The sequence below is a fragment of the Charadrius vociferus genome, unplaced genomic scaffold, assembly GCF_000708025.1.
Source record: "Charadrius vociferus isolate BGI_N301 unplaced genomic scaffold, ASM70802v2 scaffold303, whole genome shotgun sequence".
In the NCBI taxonomy this organism is placed as follows: domain Eukaryota; kingdom Metazoa; phylum Chordata; class Aves; order Charadriiformes; family Charadriidae; genus Charadrius; species Charadrius vociferus.
Window position 1 is genome coordinate 1,106,067 of NW_009647756.1, and position 17,992 is coordinate 1,124,058.

At 35.8% G+C, this 17,992-nt stretch overlaps 1 protein-coding gene across 1 annotated transcript in view; it reads right to left on the reverse strand.

The window, feature by feature from the left end:
• The window catches only part of NEK10 (NIMA-related kinase 10), a 98,127-nt gene that overhangs the window by 40,651 nt on the left and 39,484 nt on the right, over positions 1–17,992 (reverse strand). The window contains exons 23-24 of the mRNA XM_009882172.1: positions 4,960–5,089; positions 4,281–4,351 (exon numbers count right to left, since the gene is read on the reverse strand). Coding sequence (XP_009880474.1) covers positions 4,281–4,351; positions 4,960–5,089 — 201 coding nt within the window. The remainder of the gene's footprint in view (positions 1–4,280; positions 4,352–4,959; positions 5,090–17,992) is intronic.

Below are 17,992 nucleotides of genomic sequence, written 5' to 3' on the forward strand. Positions count from 1 at the left end.
CAAACTTCATGATGGCAGGCACTCGTACTCATTGGGGCCTATTAACCACCCTTATACCTGCTGATGGGGTAATATGGCTGAGTGCAGCAATCATGAGATTTCTGGAATCTATTGATGACAATTTCTCGGTGCAGCTGATTCAGAAGCTAACTAGCAAAGACACTCTGCCAGACCTGTTGCTCACAAACAGGGAAGAACCAGACAGGGATATGAAGATCAAGGGCAGCCTTGGCTGCAGCAATCATTTTGAACTGTGGAGTTCAAAATCCTGAGACAACTGAGAAAGACAGATTGTATGGTTACAACACAGGACTTCAGGAGAGCAGAATTCATCCTGTTCAGGGATCTTCCCGGTAGAATCTCATGGAACACTGCTCTGGAAGGTAAAGGGAAAGCTTGGGAGAGCTAGCTAATCTTCAAGGACACCTCAAGGCACAACAGCAGCCCACTCCTGCGAGGAGGAAGCATACACAGATATTGCCTGAAGGGTGGAGTTAGGAAAGCCAAAGCTCAGCTGGAGCTGAAACTAGCAATGGATGTGGAAGGCAGAAGAAAGGCCTTCTATAAGTACACTGACAACAAAAGAAAGGCTAATGAAAATGTGGACCCACTATGCAACCTAGTCACAAAGGACATGGAAAAGGCTGGGGCACTCAAACCCCTTTTTGCTTCCATTTCCAGTGAGAAACTTTGCCCTTAAGTACTCCAGATCTCTGAGCCTACCTGTAGAATCGACGAGCATGAAGCATTACCACACAGTAGAAAATACAGTGAGAGAGCATTTAAGCCAATTGGACACACACAAGCCCATGGGACCAGATGAAATGAGCCTGACGGTGCTGATGCAACTGGTCAATGCCACCACCCATCATGTCTGAAAGGATCAGAGGGATGCATACAGGAAAAAGTTGAATATCACACACATATCCAAGAAGAGCAAGAGGGAGGATCCAGGAAGGTACTAGCCAGCCAGCTTCACCTCAGTCTCTGGGAAAACAATAGAGCAAATTCCCCTGGAAGTAATTTCCAAGCACACAAAGGACAAGAAGGTGACTAGGAACAGTCAGGGTGGATTTACCAAGCAGTCATACCCGAATAGCTTGATTGCTCTCTATGATGAGATTACTGGCTCTACGGACAAGGGGAGAACAATATATGCTGACGGTAGCTTTATTTTAGCAAGGCCTTTGACACAATATCCCACAGTATCCACAGGTCTATAAGGTAGGTAGATAATTGGCTGAACTTCCTGGCTTAAAGAGATGTCATCAGCACTACAAAGTCCAGCTGATGGCTGGAAGTAGTATCCTCCAGGGACTGATAGTGGGTTAGTACTGTTTAATGTCTTTATTAATGACCCAGAAGATGGGATGGAGCACGTTCTCAAAAGATTGGTGAACACTAAACTGCAGGGATCAGTTGATACGGGGCTGCTGTCAGAGGGGCTTGGGCCACCTACAGAGGGATCTGATTGCTATCTACATAACGGGGGGGCATAGAAAAGATGGAGCCAAATCCTTCTTAGCGGTGCATAGTGATAGGGAAGAGGCAATAGACACAAGTTGGAACCTAGGAAAGTCTGATTAGATATAAGGAGGATTATTATTATTATTATTACTATTACTACTTTTAATTACAAAGGCAGATAAGCACTGAAGAGAGCCCGGAGAACTCAGGGGATCTCCATCCTTCAAGATATTCAGAACTCTGTTAGACAAGACCCTGAGCAGTGAGCAACCAGATCTAATTGTATCTGCTTTGAGCAGATGGACTAGATAACCTCCAGGGGTCCCTTCCAACCTAAATTACTTTACAGTTCTATGATTCTTGTTTCAGGCACCCTACGCAGCTGTTTAGGAACCATAATAATATACTATTAGGTATATTTTTAAATCTTCAGAATATTTTGTATGTAGAGTAGGACATGAAAGCTGATAGGGACAGTTCTCCATGTACTATAAAACTGTCCTAAATCTGTTAAATCCAGTGAACCTGATAATTTACTATGATTTCCCTGCAGAATATTATTGACCAGCTAGCATACAGATACACTTAACCCAACATCCTTCTTAAAACAAAGTGTCACAGAATGATTTTATTAGTTCTAGAACGGTACTTTCTAAATAAACATAACTGCCATGGAAAGTAACAGTTTTGAAAATGTTTTACAGTACTTGAACTTCTTGATTTTACTCTTTCTTGGTTTAATTTCCTCAAATCCATTGATTCGTCTCATTAATTTTCATAACTTTGTTTTAGTTAAAATTTTATATTTCCTTTAAACAGATGCAAGTATTTCACCCTTAAGGAATGTTCTGTTTGACTTTTTCTTTTTAATTTTTTATTTTAATCCACTGAAATTGGTCAAAATTTCCAAGAATAATGCAAGCTATAAAAGATTTCTGATAAATCCTAAATTCCTTTCCCATGCATCTAGAAATAAATTATTGATTTACAACTAAGCACTGAGTAGATTGATGTTCAACTCTGAAAAACTTTGATGATTATGATTCCAGAATTTTCTTTAGTAGCTTAATACAATAAAATTGTATTTTTATAATAACAATACTAAGTAATAATAATAACAGCAAATGCAAATTTACAGTTGCAATATGAAGCTTTCCATGTTTTTCCTAATCATTATCAATAAATTATTTTTTTTCTTTGTGACATTCATCTTTGAATATATGTTGTGCTTCAGTCATTTGGAAAGAACTTCTTCATTTCTGTTAATGTTTCCTCATCTATATAAGTAAAATCTCTTCTTTAATGTGCCTAATTTTTCTAAATATCTCACAAAGCATAAGCCAAAACCTAAACATATATTTCATTTAAGGATTAACGCATAGTAAGAGAATCAACATTTTTTTTTAAATGTTTTATGCTTCCCACTGCTATTAAAATAAGCGAAACAATTCTGATATGAAAAGAAAACTTAATTTTAATATTTTCCTGAAAATACCCATTTAATCATCTGTTTAAAGCAGTTAGCCTCCATAGCAGCCAGTCTCATGATGATATGGGACTTTCAGTGAACCTGTTTAATACCGCCACAATATCTACAATCATAAATAACTCAATAGCTGGTCTTGGAAAAACCCTCAAAAACTTCCTATTACAGAATTTCTCATCATTATCAGGAACAAAAAGAAGGGAAAGACAGAGAGACAGATACTCACATAACTTTATCTAAGACAGTGCTTAAGATGTGTCTAAAATTTGTAAGTGAATGCAATACACATCAATACTGATATGATGTGACTAGAAAATATTTTCTGGACACATTTGAGATTACTAAGTTATTCTTAAATAGCAAGCAATGAATTAAGAAAGCCAGTTATTCTAACTACAAATACCTGTAAGTATTTAAAATTCGTTTCAGGACCTTTTAAACAGAAATGTTAGCTCTATTAGCTCCCAGCCTCTCCATTGTTGTTCTTCATCCTCAAGGTCTTTAAATAACAGAAACCTTTTTGTACAATAAAACATAGTATAAAAATGTTAGTCTTTGTACAGTAAAGTGCTTTTTAGAGATGGAATTCCACATCCGAGCTAGAAAGCAAAGCATTTTTGTACTCAGTGGAGTTTTTCTAAAATGGAAAAAATCAAGAGAGCCAAATCTCATAGAAGTGCATCAATCCACTCTCTATACTTTGCCTTACACATTACATTATCACAAGGAAGATGTAACCACAGCTAAGAGAAATATGTGATGAGCGAGTCGAACAAATACAGGCTCTTCTTTTCCTCCATTATTGCGTTATCTCTGCTGTGTTATCTCTGCTATCCTGCTAACAGGATTAGAAGGTAGTGGGAAACATATTTCTATCAGTCAAATAAACACACAAAACTATGAATGTGACCATACATTGATCTATAAATAACGCATTGCAACAGGGTTACTTCCTTGACCGTAAACTGCACTTGGCAATGACCCAAAATGCTGTATCTTCATGGGGGGAAAAATTGATGTGTAGGGAATTAACTACAGCACTGGTATGGTTAAACTTCAGTACTGAGTATAAAGTCTACACTGGCTGGATAAATCTACTGACTATACTGGCATGAGTTTTCCAGTTGCATTTATGCAACTATATTACATATATTATTAGCAAGGGAAGGAGATAGTTCAATTTTTCTTTAAATCAGAATATATGTCATATTCAGAGACAAATATTGGCAGTTGCTAATTCAGCAAACTGCCACGTTACCACTGCTGGAAACATAAAATAAAACATCTTTTCAGCAGTATGTTGAAATGAAACTAGATGAGTAATTACCTCTTAATGGTAAAAGACACTTTTTCAGAGTACAGTCCTTCTGGCACAGGTTCATACACAGCCCCTACTATCTGCAAAATAAATAACTTACAGTTAATTGAAGAAAAATATTCCATTATTTATTTGAAGATGCCATATGATAAGTACTGTTCCTTGAAACAGCCTGATTGGTATTACATCATCAGCTCTAACTTGCAAAACAACTTAGAACACGTTCTTGCAGAATGTCACTTCTAATCAGGTATCCATATTCATTTTCATAATTTACATAATCACTGTAGATCAAAGGGATACAATATCTGAATAAGGCAAACATTAAAAAAAACCCCAAAACAATGATTTATTTTTATTTGTGATCACATCCTAAGGTGTAAGACACAAGGCTATAGAAAATCCAATATTACAGTACATCAAGGAATTTTATAGAGCTAAAGCTCCCACCACCAAATGCAATGATAAAAACATGGTAGTCTGAGAGTTAATAATATACTAACATTTACAAGCCATTTTTGCAATTAGAATGGCAAGATAGCGATTCATACCATGATAAACACTTGTGCTCATTCACACATCAAACCAGAGAGCAGTTTATGCTTATATAACGTTAAACATAAATTCTCATGGATCTAGTGAACACATGCAGAAGTAATTGGTAGGCTGATCTGGCAAATCCAAATACCTTAGTTGCCAAGGAGAGCATATTGGTGCTGTAAAAGGGTGGGTTCAGAGTTGCCATCTGATAAAGGATGCATCCTGCAGCCCAGACATCAGCCTTCTCTCCATAAGGCTCGCTTTTTACAACTTCAGGGCTAAGTAAAAAGCAATGCAACCCACAAGTGTTTAATTAATTCACCTAGAAGTAGATTTAAAAAAAAACAAAAACAAAACAAAACAAAAACAAAACAAAAAACCAACACACCCAATATTTAGTTAGTCACTACATTTTCAGAGCACAGACAATTATGTTCCAAAGGTTGCATTTATTTCCTTTACCAGCCAAATTATTTAAGTGGAAGTACAATTAATAGCTTTTCCACTTCTACTGCAGTTCTCCTCACAACACTAGTTTTTTCTATTTTGTTCACTTGTCCTTTCCGCTCATTTCATGCTATAATGTCTTTGAACTTAATGGATACAAATGAACTACAGCACTCAGAACTCATTTAAAATGATGGTATTTCAATAAAATGGACTAGAGAACAGATAAACGTATCACATCCTCTTTTAATTCAGGTATCAGAAAGATTTTAATGATTCCTGTGTTTAGAATGCTAATGGATACAACTTTGCTACTAATGTGAGCAAACAAACTTTGCTTATTATATCATTTTCATCCTCTTGAAAATACCGTCCTGCAGTCCTTGTGAGGCTGTGACATGGACACTCAACAGACAGCTTAATGACCATAAAAAAAAACCCCAATATTGTAAAGATACATTTAAAGCAAATGGAAGAAGGCAGTAATTTCAGTTTTGACTCAGCACAAAGCAGACTCCACTTCCTTCTCTTAATTTCCTCAACACTTTTCATAAACCTGGATGATAATAGTTTACATTAGTGGGAATATTCTGATGCTGGAGTTCAAGTCTTGGCAGCAAGTAAAGGTCATTAGCACACAATGTGGGGTTTTTTCACGTAGCGTCTTCTCTCTGTAATTATTCAGAGACATAAAAAATACTTGACTCCTTTAATCTGTAAAATCAACTTGAAAACCTACAGATTTTTAAAATAAATGGGATGAAGTCCCTTAGATAAACTATTATGCTGAAGAAAAATTAAGTGATCTTAACAGGAGAAAATGTCGCAGTTTGGGGAAGTGAGAGAGACTGACAGGTCACATTGACATTTCTGACAAAATTGATCAAGCAAGATACAGATTCCTGGGTGAAACCTAATTAGCAATTTTTCTTGAATTTTGCTGCTGCTATTACATACGCGAAGAGGGGAATACAGGATGTTGAACATGGTGCTAGAACCTGGTAATATTACCATTTCTGTAATCAGACTGTCTTTATTCCTCACTGTGACACTAATTCATCAGAGGGCTTTGTGGAAATTTCATTTTTATGTATTAAATGTGTATATTAGAGCAAACATCAGTATTGCGACTTATCATATAGATGGTGAGCTCAACAAGGCAAAGCCTCCGACTTACTAAGTTCTAAGCATGCATATTCAGAAAAAAATGAATCAAATTCAGAAAAAATGAACTGAGTTTTACATTCTTTCATTCTAGTGATAATTTTCATGCATAGAGACATAAAGTTACAAACTATTATTTTCAAATGACTAAATAATATTAAAATCCCAAACTGAGAATACTCAAGCCAAACCTATGTAACTATGCAAAAAGTCGCGTAGCAGTTACAGAAAGAATAAGCTGAAGGCGATCGAGAGAGAAACAGAAGCAACCATGACCTGACCTGCAGAATCTTACATTCACGAACAGCGGGGAAGAACCTAGCTTGATGTCCAGAGCAAACAGCAGTCCATTGGGTCAGTGACTAAGAAAAACTTACTTGTTACTACTATGATATGGAAATCACAGAAAGAATACAGCGCTGACAGGTTTGCAGTTTTAGGATGGTTTCACACAAATGCATAATAGCTGGAAGTTAATGAAGTCATTTGGTCTGCTTATTCATGCTGAAAGACTTTGTGTTCTAAATGCATATCTAATCCCTTTCTTTAAAAAAAAAAAAAAAAATCAAAAGGAGGACTTGCAGCAGAGTACTACTTGATCTTTTCTTCCAGAACAAATGTCTTTAGTCAGAACCCTCTGGTATTTAGAGCATTAAGATGACCAATACCTTAAATAAATACCGTCTCACGCTTAAGAAGTACTTTAAATTACTGAAGTAATATTTATCTAAGGTGACCATGAAAGCTTTACAGAGAACATAAAATCCTATACTTATACGATGTTGTGCTTTCATGGCTAATTAATTCTGTAATTTAGATTTTTAAATAGAATTTTCAAATATTATTTATTTACTTTTAAGAGAGGTAGTGAAATCCCTCACCATGTTCTACAGGCTTGCCTCACCATCTGCTAGTTAGAAATGTGGGTGGGGTACAGCACTTGTTGATTAGCAAAACACTTCTGCAGCTGAGCTGCATCTTTTGGATCCACAATGTTGAGGGATGCCAAGCAGAGAAAGTACCCAGTTCTGTTCCTGTACACTGCCACCCACAAACAGGAGGGTGGTGGGAGTACATATGGTTTGTCTAATTCAGTTGACAACTGTGTATAAACTGTCACTGTCTGGTCAAGACCAGAAAGGATGAGTAGAACCAGACTCTGAGTTTTATTCCATAAAAACCCTACAAAATCAGTCTTGCCCACAAACACTGATAATTAATTTTAGGGTATAGCATTGGTATGACCTTTTTTTGGTTTATTTGTTAAGACAGGATTCTTTCTTTAATTCTTAGATTAAGAGAACTTGATTTGCTGAAACAGGACAGTGGCCCTAATTAAATTTTTAGCAAACAGACGTCCACACCATACAATGCATTCAATGTCAAAATAAAATACATAAAGGGAGAAAATCTAAGAGCTGATAGAGAATTTCATTTCCATTGCTCCAAGGGCTGATCATACTGCCGCGAAGCAGCAGTACTGATGCTATAATCTATGACATCCACAGTCTTGGTTATTAAAAGAGGCAGCAGATACTTATATAATTAGTCATTTAGTTCTTGCAGCTAACATATTCAAGATAATCACTACAGTTTTCCTCTAGGTTTACAAATCACTGCTCATTTCCAAATTACGTATTCACGCTGAAAAAGCTTACTTAAGCAGCATTATGTTAACTATAGGAGAGTCCTTCACCAAACAAATGTCCATAGCAAAAGCAAGACTAAATTCTTCTAAAGCAAAGACACAGAAATACATCCACAGAATAATTCTCCAAATTCTCAGCATCCCTGAACAGACATTTTTATAACTGTTTCGCACAAAGTTCACTCTCACTCAACATATCAGCATTGCTTTTATGTTTAATAAATCTATGCCAACAGCCTTAAAATTAGTCTTGAATTTGATTACACCATTTCTTTATCTAAAGTTACCTGTTTTTCCTTTTAAACTACTTTTGCAAAACTAAGCAACTATTTTAAATACAAAAGATAGTTTCCATGCTACCCCACATTTTCAATTAGGATTTAAAAAAAAAAAAAAAAAGAAAATCAAATCTTGTCAATATTGGTGCTACTCGTAAAACAGTACCATTTCAACAAATCACCTCTATGTGGCCTTAGAGACATTTTTGCAATCAAGCTTTCAGGTACAATTTTGCTCACTGATGTTATTTTGTCATGGTCTTTATTTAAGAATACTTTTAACTGGGATTTACAGACTGTCCCATTCTCAATCTGCTACATTAGCACTATCACGTACCTAGATGAAAGATGACTATTCTCACTGGATTAGCTCATGTTCACATTAGTTATTAATGTATAGAAGTTCCAAAATGAAGGAAGAATGCCTGAATTTGGGGGGGTGAAGAAAGAGGGAGCTGAGGGAATGCTGTTTTCAAAACAGCATTGATTTTCTAGATTTTCTAAAGCTTCTAAGAAATGTTGTCAATACAGGGACACAATCAGTAAGGATTTCCCAAGCTGCACAGAACTTCAATAAGCTGCTTGCGACTTGTCTTGGCACAGTTTTCACTGGTTAATCCAAATGCTTCCGACAGGTGTAAGAACAAGTTGGTATATGTCATCCTACAGCATGAAGAGTATTTTCAAATGAGACATGATTTCAACTAGACAGTTACGGATTAATTAAAATAAGAGTGATTCTTCAAGACTAACTCCCAGAAGAGGTGATGGCTATAACGAAGGAGGAAATAAATAAGAAGCATACACCACTGTGGAAGATTTTAACAACGACAGAGTTGTTGCTTTTATTCTTTATCATTCCTCCTCTAATTAATTTAAAGTTTGATGGAGATTCCTGCAGTTGGTGGTGGTTATACAAACACTCATGCCTAGAAACCATATCTAGCTGAAAAAAGTTGGAGGCTAGCAAAGTATCAAACACCCTTATTTCATTATTCCTTTCCTATGGATATTGAATTATTACCACTGTTGGAGACAGGACAGTAGGAGAGATGGTAGACAATAAGTTTGCCATATACTGATAAACCATTTGGGTTTAGGTTTTTTGGTCCCAATAAATAAAAGAGTCTCTGCAGCTTCTATTAGCTTGAGATATTCAGATATCTTTGTTAAGATACCCATAAAACAATACTTGCTTGCAATGGATAGTCTTTTTAGTTGCTGGCAGAAATCATTGAAGGGACTTACACAATCTTTGCACTTTTAACTGCCACAATCCACTATACAAATGAGACTGCCATTGTCTGGCGCAGGTTAACCATGGATTTCCCCAGTAATGTCTTAACAATCTTCAGAGGCAAAGACTACACAACCTCTCTGGGCAGCCTATTCTACATTTGACTGTTATAATGGTGAAAAAAAATTGCCTTATATCAAGTTAGAATCTCTCCTGTTTCAATGAATTTCTATTTTTGTCAGGAAAGGGCCAAATCCATCAATTTCAGTCCAAAGAATGAAAAACATCAAGGGTATGTTTATGTTTAGGAATCATTTCTAGGTTTCTATGAACTCGGTGGCTGGTTCATAACCAGCATAAACTACTGCAGAATAATTTGTGAGTGTTCAGAGACCAGTGTGAAAAAACACAGATCTACTCTATAATTGGTTCTCTGAATCACAGAAAGAGGGGAAAAAAAAAAAAAGACAAGGGGAAAAAAAAGAAGCTGCTCACCACCAGCATCATCCTAAAAGAGAAAAAAAGAAAAACAGAAAAGTGGTTGCTGCTTGTCACAACTTTTTTCTGGATAGTTTCCTGTAAGCTACAGATATGCATTCAGTATTATAGCTTCATAATTACCTCTAAAAGCAACAGAAGAAGAAACAGGAGCCACAAAACTGACAGTTTGAATAAAGAGCTTCTGTGAACATTGCTGAAAGCTATTTGCATTTCTCACCTACAAGAAGAATTCAACACAAGCCTTTGCGGGATATTCTGTCTATCCCTTGAGTGATGAAGCTGGAACAGGACTTTCAATCACTATTTAAAAATTTTTCCTTCACAGTTTTCTATTTTGAAATGTATTGCCAAGTAATTCTATAATAATTTATTACATTGTCTTCTAACTTGTATACATTTTTATTACAAATTATGTTAAATATTTTTGTAAAACATTATACATATATATATATATAACAAAATTCTTCTTCACAAAAGACACCTTTTCAGGCACCGTAAGCCTTTGCTGACGCCTATAGAAAAGTTTATCATTTTCCCCATTTTTAAAAATGTAGGGAAGAAATTTACTATCTTCTGTTTGCAATTTACGATGTAATAAATCCTCGAGACCAGGCGAGGAATGCAATTTTAAAATGGCTGAAGTCAGCGCAGAGAGGTAACTTTCACATGTATAATTGCTCTCTCATCAGTGTCATCTCAACAGTTTCATTTTCTGGTCCAAGCATTGCCTGCCTCTGCCCAGAAAGTTCCTCTATATTCATATAATTTAGTCTATAGAGAGGCAAAACCAATCTGAGGTCAGTGACAGACGACTAATAACTGTAGGATACAGCAGACTATATGATAACACCTCCCTTATGTTTTTACTAAAATCTTCCCCAAAAAGCCTGATTTGATGCAGAAGGACACTCTTCACTGCAAATAGTAGTAAAGATGTGTAGTCTGTCTCAATCCAAAATCTTAATGAGCGCTGAGAAGAGTGTAAAAACAAGATCCCAGTAATAAACCAGCAGCTACAATGTTGTTGATCAACAATATAGAGAAATCACTAACTTACTGTTTTCTTTCAGCATATATTCAGCGTCTGTCTAAAATAGAAGCAGGTGTTTTATACTCCACCTCTTGGGGTTTTTATTTTACAGTTTTGAAAATAAAGATATGGACATCCAGTTAACTTTCAACCACTGATTTGTATGTCTTTGAATTTACAAACCTTTAAGCTTTTATGTGTGCTAACATTATACATTATTGCTTAGAGAAGCCAAATGCATTATCTTCGAAAAATTTATGGCCTCTAGCAGCGTAATAAGACAATGTTCTAGAACACATGAAGAAATGCCAGAAATTCGCTTCTAATTGACCCATGTTGCATAATAATACAAATCAAATGACTTTTTTTAAAGTTTACTCTACTTTTCTTTACCCCTATTGCTTTGTTAAGTAACAACAAACAAAAATCGTCTTCACACCTAAATCATTAAATATCCAAGGCAGAAGTATGTTCTGAGCACAAGGCCCTCTTCCTAATCCCTAAGTGCAAAGCGTCACTCACACCTGCTTTCTTCACCAGCAAAACTTAGAGTACATATGAAATCGTGAAGGCAGCCAAAACAGCCTCACAAGTGGTAAGCTGTTTAGACTGTATATTTGAAAAATATTTTAAGCCAAGATGTTGTTTTGCTCCTGCTGCTCCCAGTCACTCTTTACCACAACTGTCTGCTCCGCTGTGCCAGCAGAAGTACTCTGCAGCTGCATTATGCTCAGACCAAAAACCCGATGCACCTGAAAAATAACCTAAATTATTTTTCAGCCAGGTCAGTTCTCTAATCTAGTTCATCATCATGCATTTACACAAAGGCTTGTGTTGGCCCAGGAGTGGTATGGCTGTTTTGTTGGGGGTGTTTTTCCACAGTTGGGGTTTTTTTCCTTTAATTATTTCATTGACACAGTTTATATCACAGCCCTAGAAACAACTCTTACTGGCAGAAATTTGGGAGGCTTTTTCTAGAGAAGAAAGATACTAAATACAAGTGCCAAGAGGCCAGCTTTACAAACATAAAGGCAGCTTCCACTGAAACACAACTTCCAGTTTTACTCTTAGTTCATAATGCTCAATTGAAACTTTTTTTTCTTTGCTAAGGAAGAAAAATTTAGTCAATCAAAATATAACTAAGGAAAGAAAATGTATGAAAGCCTCAGCGTATCTCTTCTTAGTTCCTCTTTCTGAGCATAAAGCCTATACAAAAAGCTGCTGAAAAGCGCAGAAGAATTTTATTGTGAGGACTTCTGTGTTCATATTCAGAAGCAGAAGACCAGCGAGGTACAGTCAACTACTACATGTTCTCCCATCTTTGAACTCTGTACTTTTTCTCCAAGAGTGTACATCTCTGGCAGTTAGAAAAGATTCATGTATTTATCTAACAGACTTATTTTTGGGGCAACTTCATATCTTCATTGCTTTTACACATATGAAACTAATGCTAGCGAAAGCAAGTTCTTTCTCAATCTCATAGAGCAGCAGCAAAAAAACAACCTGGTCTAGTGTGAGGTGCCCTGGCAAAAAAACAACCTGGTCTAGTGTGAGGTGCCCTGCCCATAGCAGGGGGGTTGGAACTAAATGGTCTTTAAGGTCCCTTCCAACCTAAACCATCCTATGATTCTATGAATTTGGAAGCACTGATACTGTACAGTACTATTGACCTATGTTGGCAACAAAATTTGGGAGAACTCTCAACGTAATGCAAGGGCCAAAATTATTGATATTTACGTATCCTTTACAAGCAGATAAGTATTTATCCCCAAACTGAAGGGTTTCTATAAACTTTTAAGAAAGTTAAGCATCTATTTGCAATGTTTCTTCCCCTTATCAGGATACAGGGTGTAGGCATATTGGGAAAATATCCCATAAAGATACAATTCAGTTTGAATTTGACCTTCTTGTCTATACGCTGCATCTGTTGATCTGGAAAAAAAAAACTTGCTGGGGGTTAGTGTGTAAAACTACTACATGTTTCTAGGCCTTCACTTTTTTAAAAAACTTGATTCAACGACAATTTAAAAAGCCTTGAAGGCTCTATTAGAAAATGTGATGTTTATAGCAAGCTGCTGCTTCCTTCAGTTGTCTTATTATTACTGAAGGATGTAATGAAGTATCACCTTTCACACTGTAATGAAAATACAGTTATCTAATTAAGCTCAAAACGTGCATAACTGTTTCAACTTTTTTATGCTTCTGAATTTTCAAGATTATCATGTGCACCTCTGAGTAAATTATAAGGACGAATCAAAGTATCATTAATGTGCAGTTTAGTGTTCCAGTATTACATATAGAGCCTCTGGGAGGCTTATAACAGAAAAACACATTAAAGTTCTAATTTACACCTATTATTCCTTCAGACACGTCATGGAACAACGTCTAAAACAACAAGAGGAAATATAATCCAGATTCTGAAACTTACAAAATAAAATTTCCCTTCGATGTGATTTTTGATTTATATTATTAAAGGCAAGCATCACTGTATGGTCCACACATCTGATGTTCTTATTCATACAAAAATATCTAGCAGATTGTCAAGCTGTCAGTGTTAAAAGAAATGCTGTAGATAAATTGTATCTGTAAGTTCTGGCAAAGTACTATCCATATACATAAAAACTGAAACACTCATATTCTAAAAGGTACTCGTAACATGCATCTGACAGATACTTCTATGAATTGATTCCTTCCAACCAGAGGTGTTTTCCAGTGAATTATAACTGCAATTTCCTATAAAGTATTTTGTGGAACTGCCTTAAGTCTGCGACCGTACAAACAACTCAAGAAAATAAAAAGGTTTATCCTTTTATCTATGGAACAGAAATTTGAACACTTAAAAAATTATGAAGTATTTTGCTTATTGTGCTATATACTTTTCAGATTGAACTTCATTCAGTGCCTTTGTCCAAATAACTAAGCTTATCAGGAAATCGCATGAATATTTAAAATTAAAAGGCAGACATCGAAAAGTAAGTATCTGCAAGAAGATGACCCCAAGTGGTAGCAAATCCAATTCTACAACTCTAAAATAAACCTAAATCTTGAATAACTGATTTCATATAAGGTGTTAATTTCACCTAACTTTAAACTCCTGTAAGTTAAATTTATGCTAAGCTGGTGCTCCAGATCCCTCTGTAGCAAATGGAGAGAGACAGGCACATCAAGTGGTTTATTCACCTCATCTTAAAATAACTGTTTAAGATAGACGAGATTAAATCCATTATTGAAGTGCCTATTTTTTCCCATTACTTTCAGTAATCATCTAGCTGCTTGACTTGAATAAGATGCCTAGTTTTTTGAATGACTACGTATCAGCAAGATGAATCCCAGTCACACTGCGACTTGTTTCTGACAGGAACTTGTTTCTCACAGAAACGTATGAGTTAGATGACTTTGCAAGTATTTGGGTTCACTGGAACCTAATAAACAAGATAATTAACTAATAACTACTTTTCTGTCTAGCCATCACACTGATGAACAAACAAACAAAAAAAACACAACAAAAAAAACACAACAAAAAGAAAGCAGACAGCTGAAGATTTGCCCTGAATAAGATGGTAACTTGTCTTCTTTTACACAGAATTTAAAATTCCCAAATCTGAAAAGTCTGTCGATCCAGATGCCTGCAAAAACCCTCACAGAAGTCAGTAGAGGATATATGAGCAGAGGGCTGTAGCATAACAATCTAGACATAACTTGTTACATTTTTTAGTATTAAACAAAGAATTTAATGCTTAATGGCTCACTTACAAACATCAGCTGAAAAAGTAAGGCTACATGGGAAACTGAGCAAAGACTAAAGAGAAGGAAGGAAGAGGTTTGAGATACCATCTCCTTCTATTCAGTTCACTCCCTAACCACAGTAATGGGCACCCCTGAGCCAGAAGTAAAAAAGGACAAGTGACCTAAACTGAACTGTCACATGATCCTGTGATGAGAAAAATATTTAATTCCACAGTTTTCTGCTCTAAATTCTCTCTAAAATTCCTTTCAGGAATAAACTAAAGCCTCTTCTTGAGATGGGAAGTAGAAAGAGAATACTGTACATGTTAATTTGTAAATAGTAATCAACAAAACCTACCAACAAGTTACATTTACAACACACTGCTGCATCTCCCCATTTAATAACTGGGCTCCTTCACCTCTATAAAAATACACAGACTACTTGTCTGCAGTTGGGATTATATAGCTAATTCACTGCTACATCCCTCGATAGCACTGTACTACCTCTTTAGTCATAAAATCATTGACCCTTGCTTGTGGAGCTCAAATTGTGGAGACCTTAGACATTGAGCACTAACCCAGCAAAAGAGCTTTCTTCAGCAGAACAGATAGCAAATGCAGATATATACGTCTGTCTGAAATCATGGGGTATTTAAATTCAACCTGCTTATGACATTCCGGTAAGCAATGATCAGCCATAACCAAGAAGTTTGAGGACTCTAGGTGTGGAAAACGTCAGTTGCCAATATGAGTAGCATAATTAAAGTAAATATAACTCCAAATTATTAAACTTGCAAAAGCTATTCAAGTATCAGCAAATAATTTATTTTTACCCCTCCCCTCTTTCATTCAAAACAGACTCTTCCATAACGTCTATTTTAAATAAGACCCTGATAAGGGACTAGGGATGCATCTCAAGCAGAAAATATGGTCACTTATGATGAGAGAAGAAATGGAAGGAAAGACTACAGGCTGTTCTGCTTGCAGATGACTCAGACATAAACTTCTTGTTCATTTAGAAGGCATCAATGCCCCTTTATAGCCTTTCTTAACCAGATGTCTATCCTATTTCTGATTCTAACTATTTTCTTTATTTCAATTATTCTAGAAGAGTAGAATTCATTCAGCTTCCTACTTATTCGTCAATTCTTGATGTGGCTGTTCTTTCAGTCAGATGCCTAGCGTACCTAATACTGCCTCCAGTAACTCTTACACCACAGCTGGCCTGCCAGCCATTCCTTGAAGTAGATAGTGAATCCACCACTGCACAAAACAGGAAAGGGTAAAAGGAGGAGAGCAGACCCTTGAAAATCCAGTATTAAAATTTCTCTAATGAGGCATGGCCACTTACTTCTCTGGTGTGTATTCTAATAATGTCTCCATACAGTCCAAGAACTCTACTCTGTTACAGTGGCACGTGCTTCACTTATTCTACCATTAAAATTATTGTAACAATGAAAATGATTGTTCTGTACAAAACCTCAGCTGTGAATGAAGCCCAAGAAATAGTATAAAAGAGATTAAACAAACCAAGGAAAGACTAAGGCAGTTTGAACAACCCTTGACAGAGTTTTGAAATCTGGTTACTATGGAAAAGCAAGCAACTGAACAAAAGCCACACCAGAAACTAAAGCCTAAGACCTAAATGAAAACTGGAAATAGCTTTAACTGACCACCAAAGACATGGTGAAACAGCAAACACACTATTAAGGAAACATCAAAGACAGCAAGGTGACATATAATGGCACTACAAATTGAAACAGCACACCATACACTGAGCAGCAAAGTAAGGCAGAACAAGAAAAAGTAAAGATTTAGAAATCATAAGAATGTGCCAAGATTCTGACAAGCTGACATCTAGGATAGAAGAGAATGGGGAAAAAAAACAAACAAAAAAAACCCACCACCAAAAGTATTCTAAGTCCTGCAGTTCAGATGTCATACTAACATAGCAGCTCATTTGCCATTACATAAAAGAAAAATTTAAAAAGAATAATTCTAGTAAACAAATACCAGTAACATTGGACTAAAAGACATTTACAAGCTCATAAATTAGTTCGATGAAATCACTAATCTTATTCTAATAAAAAGCGTTTATTCATTGTTATTATTATTATCTGTTCCAAAGGGATTATATCATAATAAATAATATACCTTAAAATAATTGTTATACAAGTCCTACAGAAAGAATTATTTCCAAGAATTACATTGTTGGTTTATAATCTGTTATGTTGGTAGAATAGTACTTTTGGGTTTTTTTAAAGATAACAGTTTAAATTCATCATGGGGTCTATAAAATTATTGTGTACTGTACTTTTTTTTTTTTTTTTTTTTAAGTATTGAAGTAACTCTTTGGAATCTCGATCAGTACCATTTAACTGTTAGAAAACAAGTACAGAAACTAACTTCTATGTTTTCACACTCCCTTTCATCAAGAAAACGTATGCTATGACTTTAAGCTACTTCTAAGCCTTTGTGAGTAAAACAACCCTTCTCCTCTTAGGATAGAAAAAAATATCTGCATGAAGTAGTCCATATCACTTCCAAAGTGGCCTGCTCTCTCTTTAGTCCAAGATTTTTTTACATTCTCTCCTGTCTAGTATTAAGTTAGATCTTACAGTGGGGACTTCTATCATTTCCATTGGAACATTTTTCCAGAGATAAATACAGGTATCTTCATGCTTTCTTACTTTGTTTCACATCATATCCAGTTTTACTTCCCTGTAGAATGCTTTGTAATACTGGACATGGTATTAAGTACATTTCAAATGTGAGGCGACAGTTGTTATATAGCCAAGCTTGTTACTTAATAAAAATTATATAAAGTTAAATCATTTGGTCTTCTTTTTATAAGTCAATCTCTGTCAACTACTTACAATGTTCTTCCTTGAAGTTCATCCAGCTTATCTTTTTAGTCATGGTATCTCCATAATCAAACATAATATTCTAGGCGGCGTTGCACTGTGGCACACAGATAGAGACAGTATTGTCTGCCTGTCCTCAGCTACACTGTCCCTGTGGATTCCACCGCCAATTGCACTGGACTTTTTGCTGACACGCGGTATTGTGCCTAAACTACAACCAGACTATCACAATTATGTTTCATTCTTAGAGCGAATACTTACATTAGCCAACTTTCAGAAGATCCTC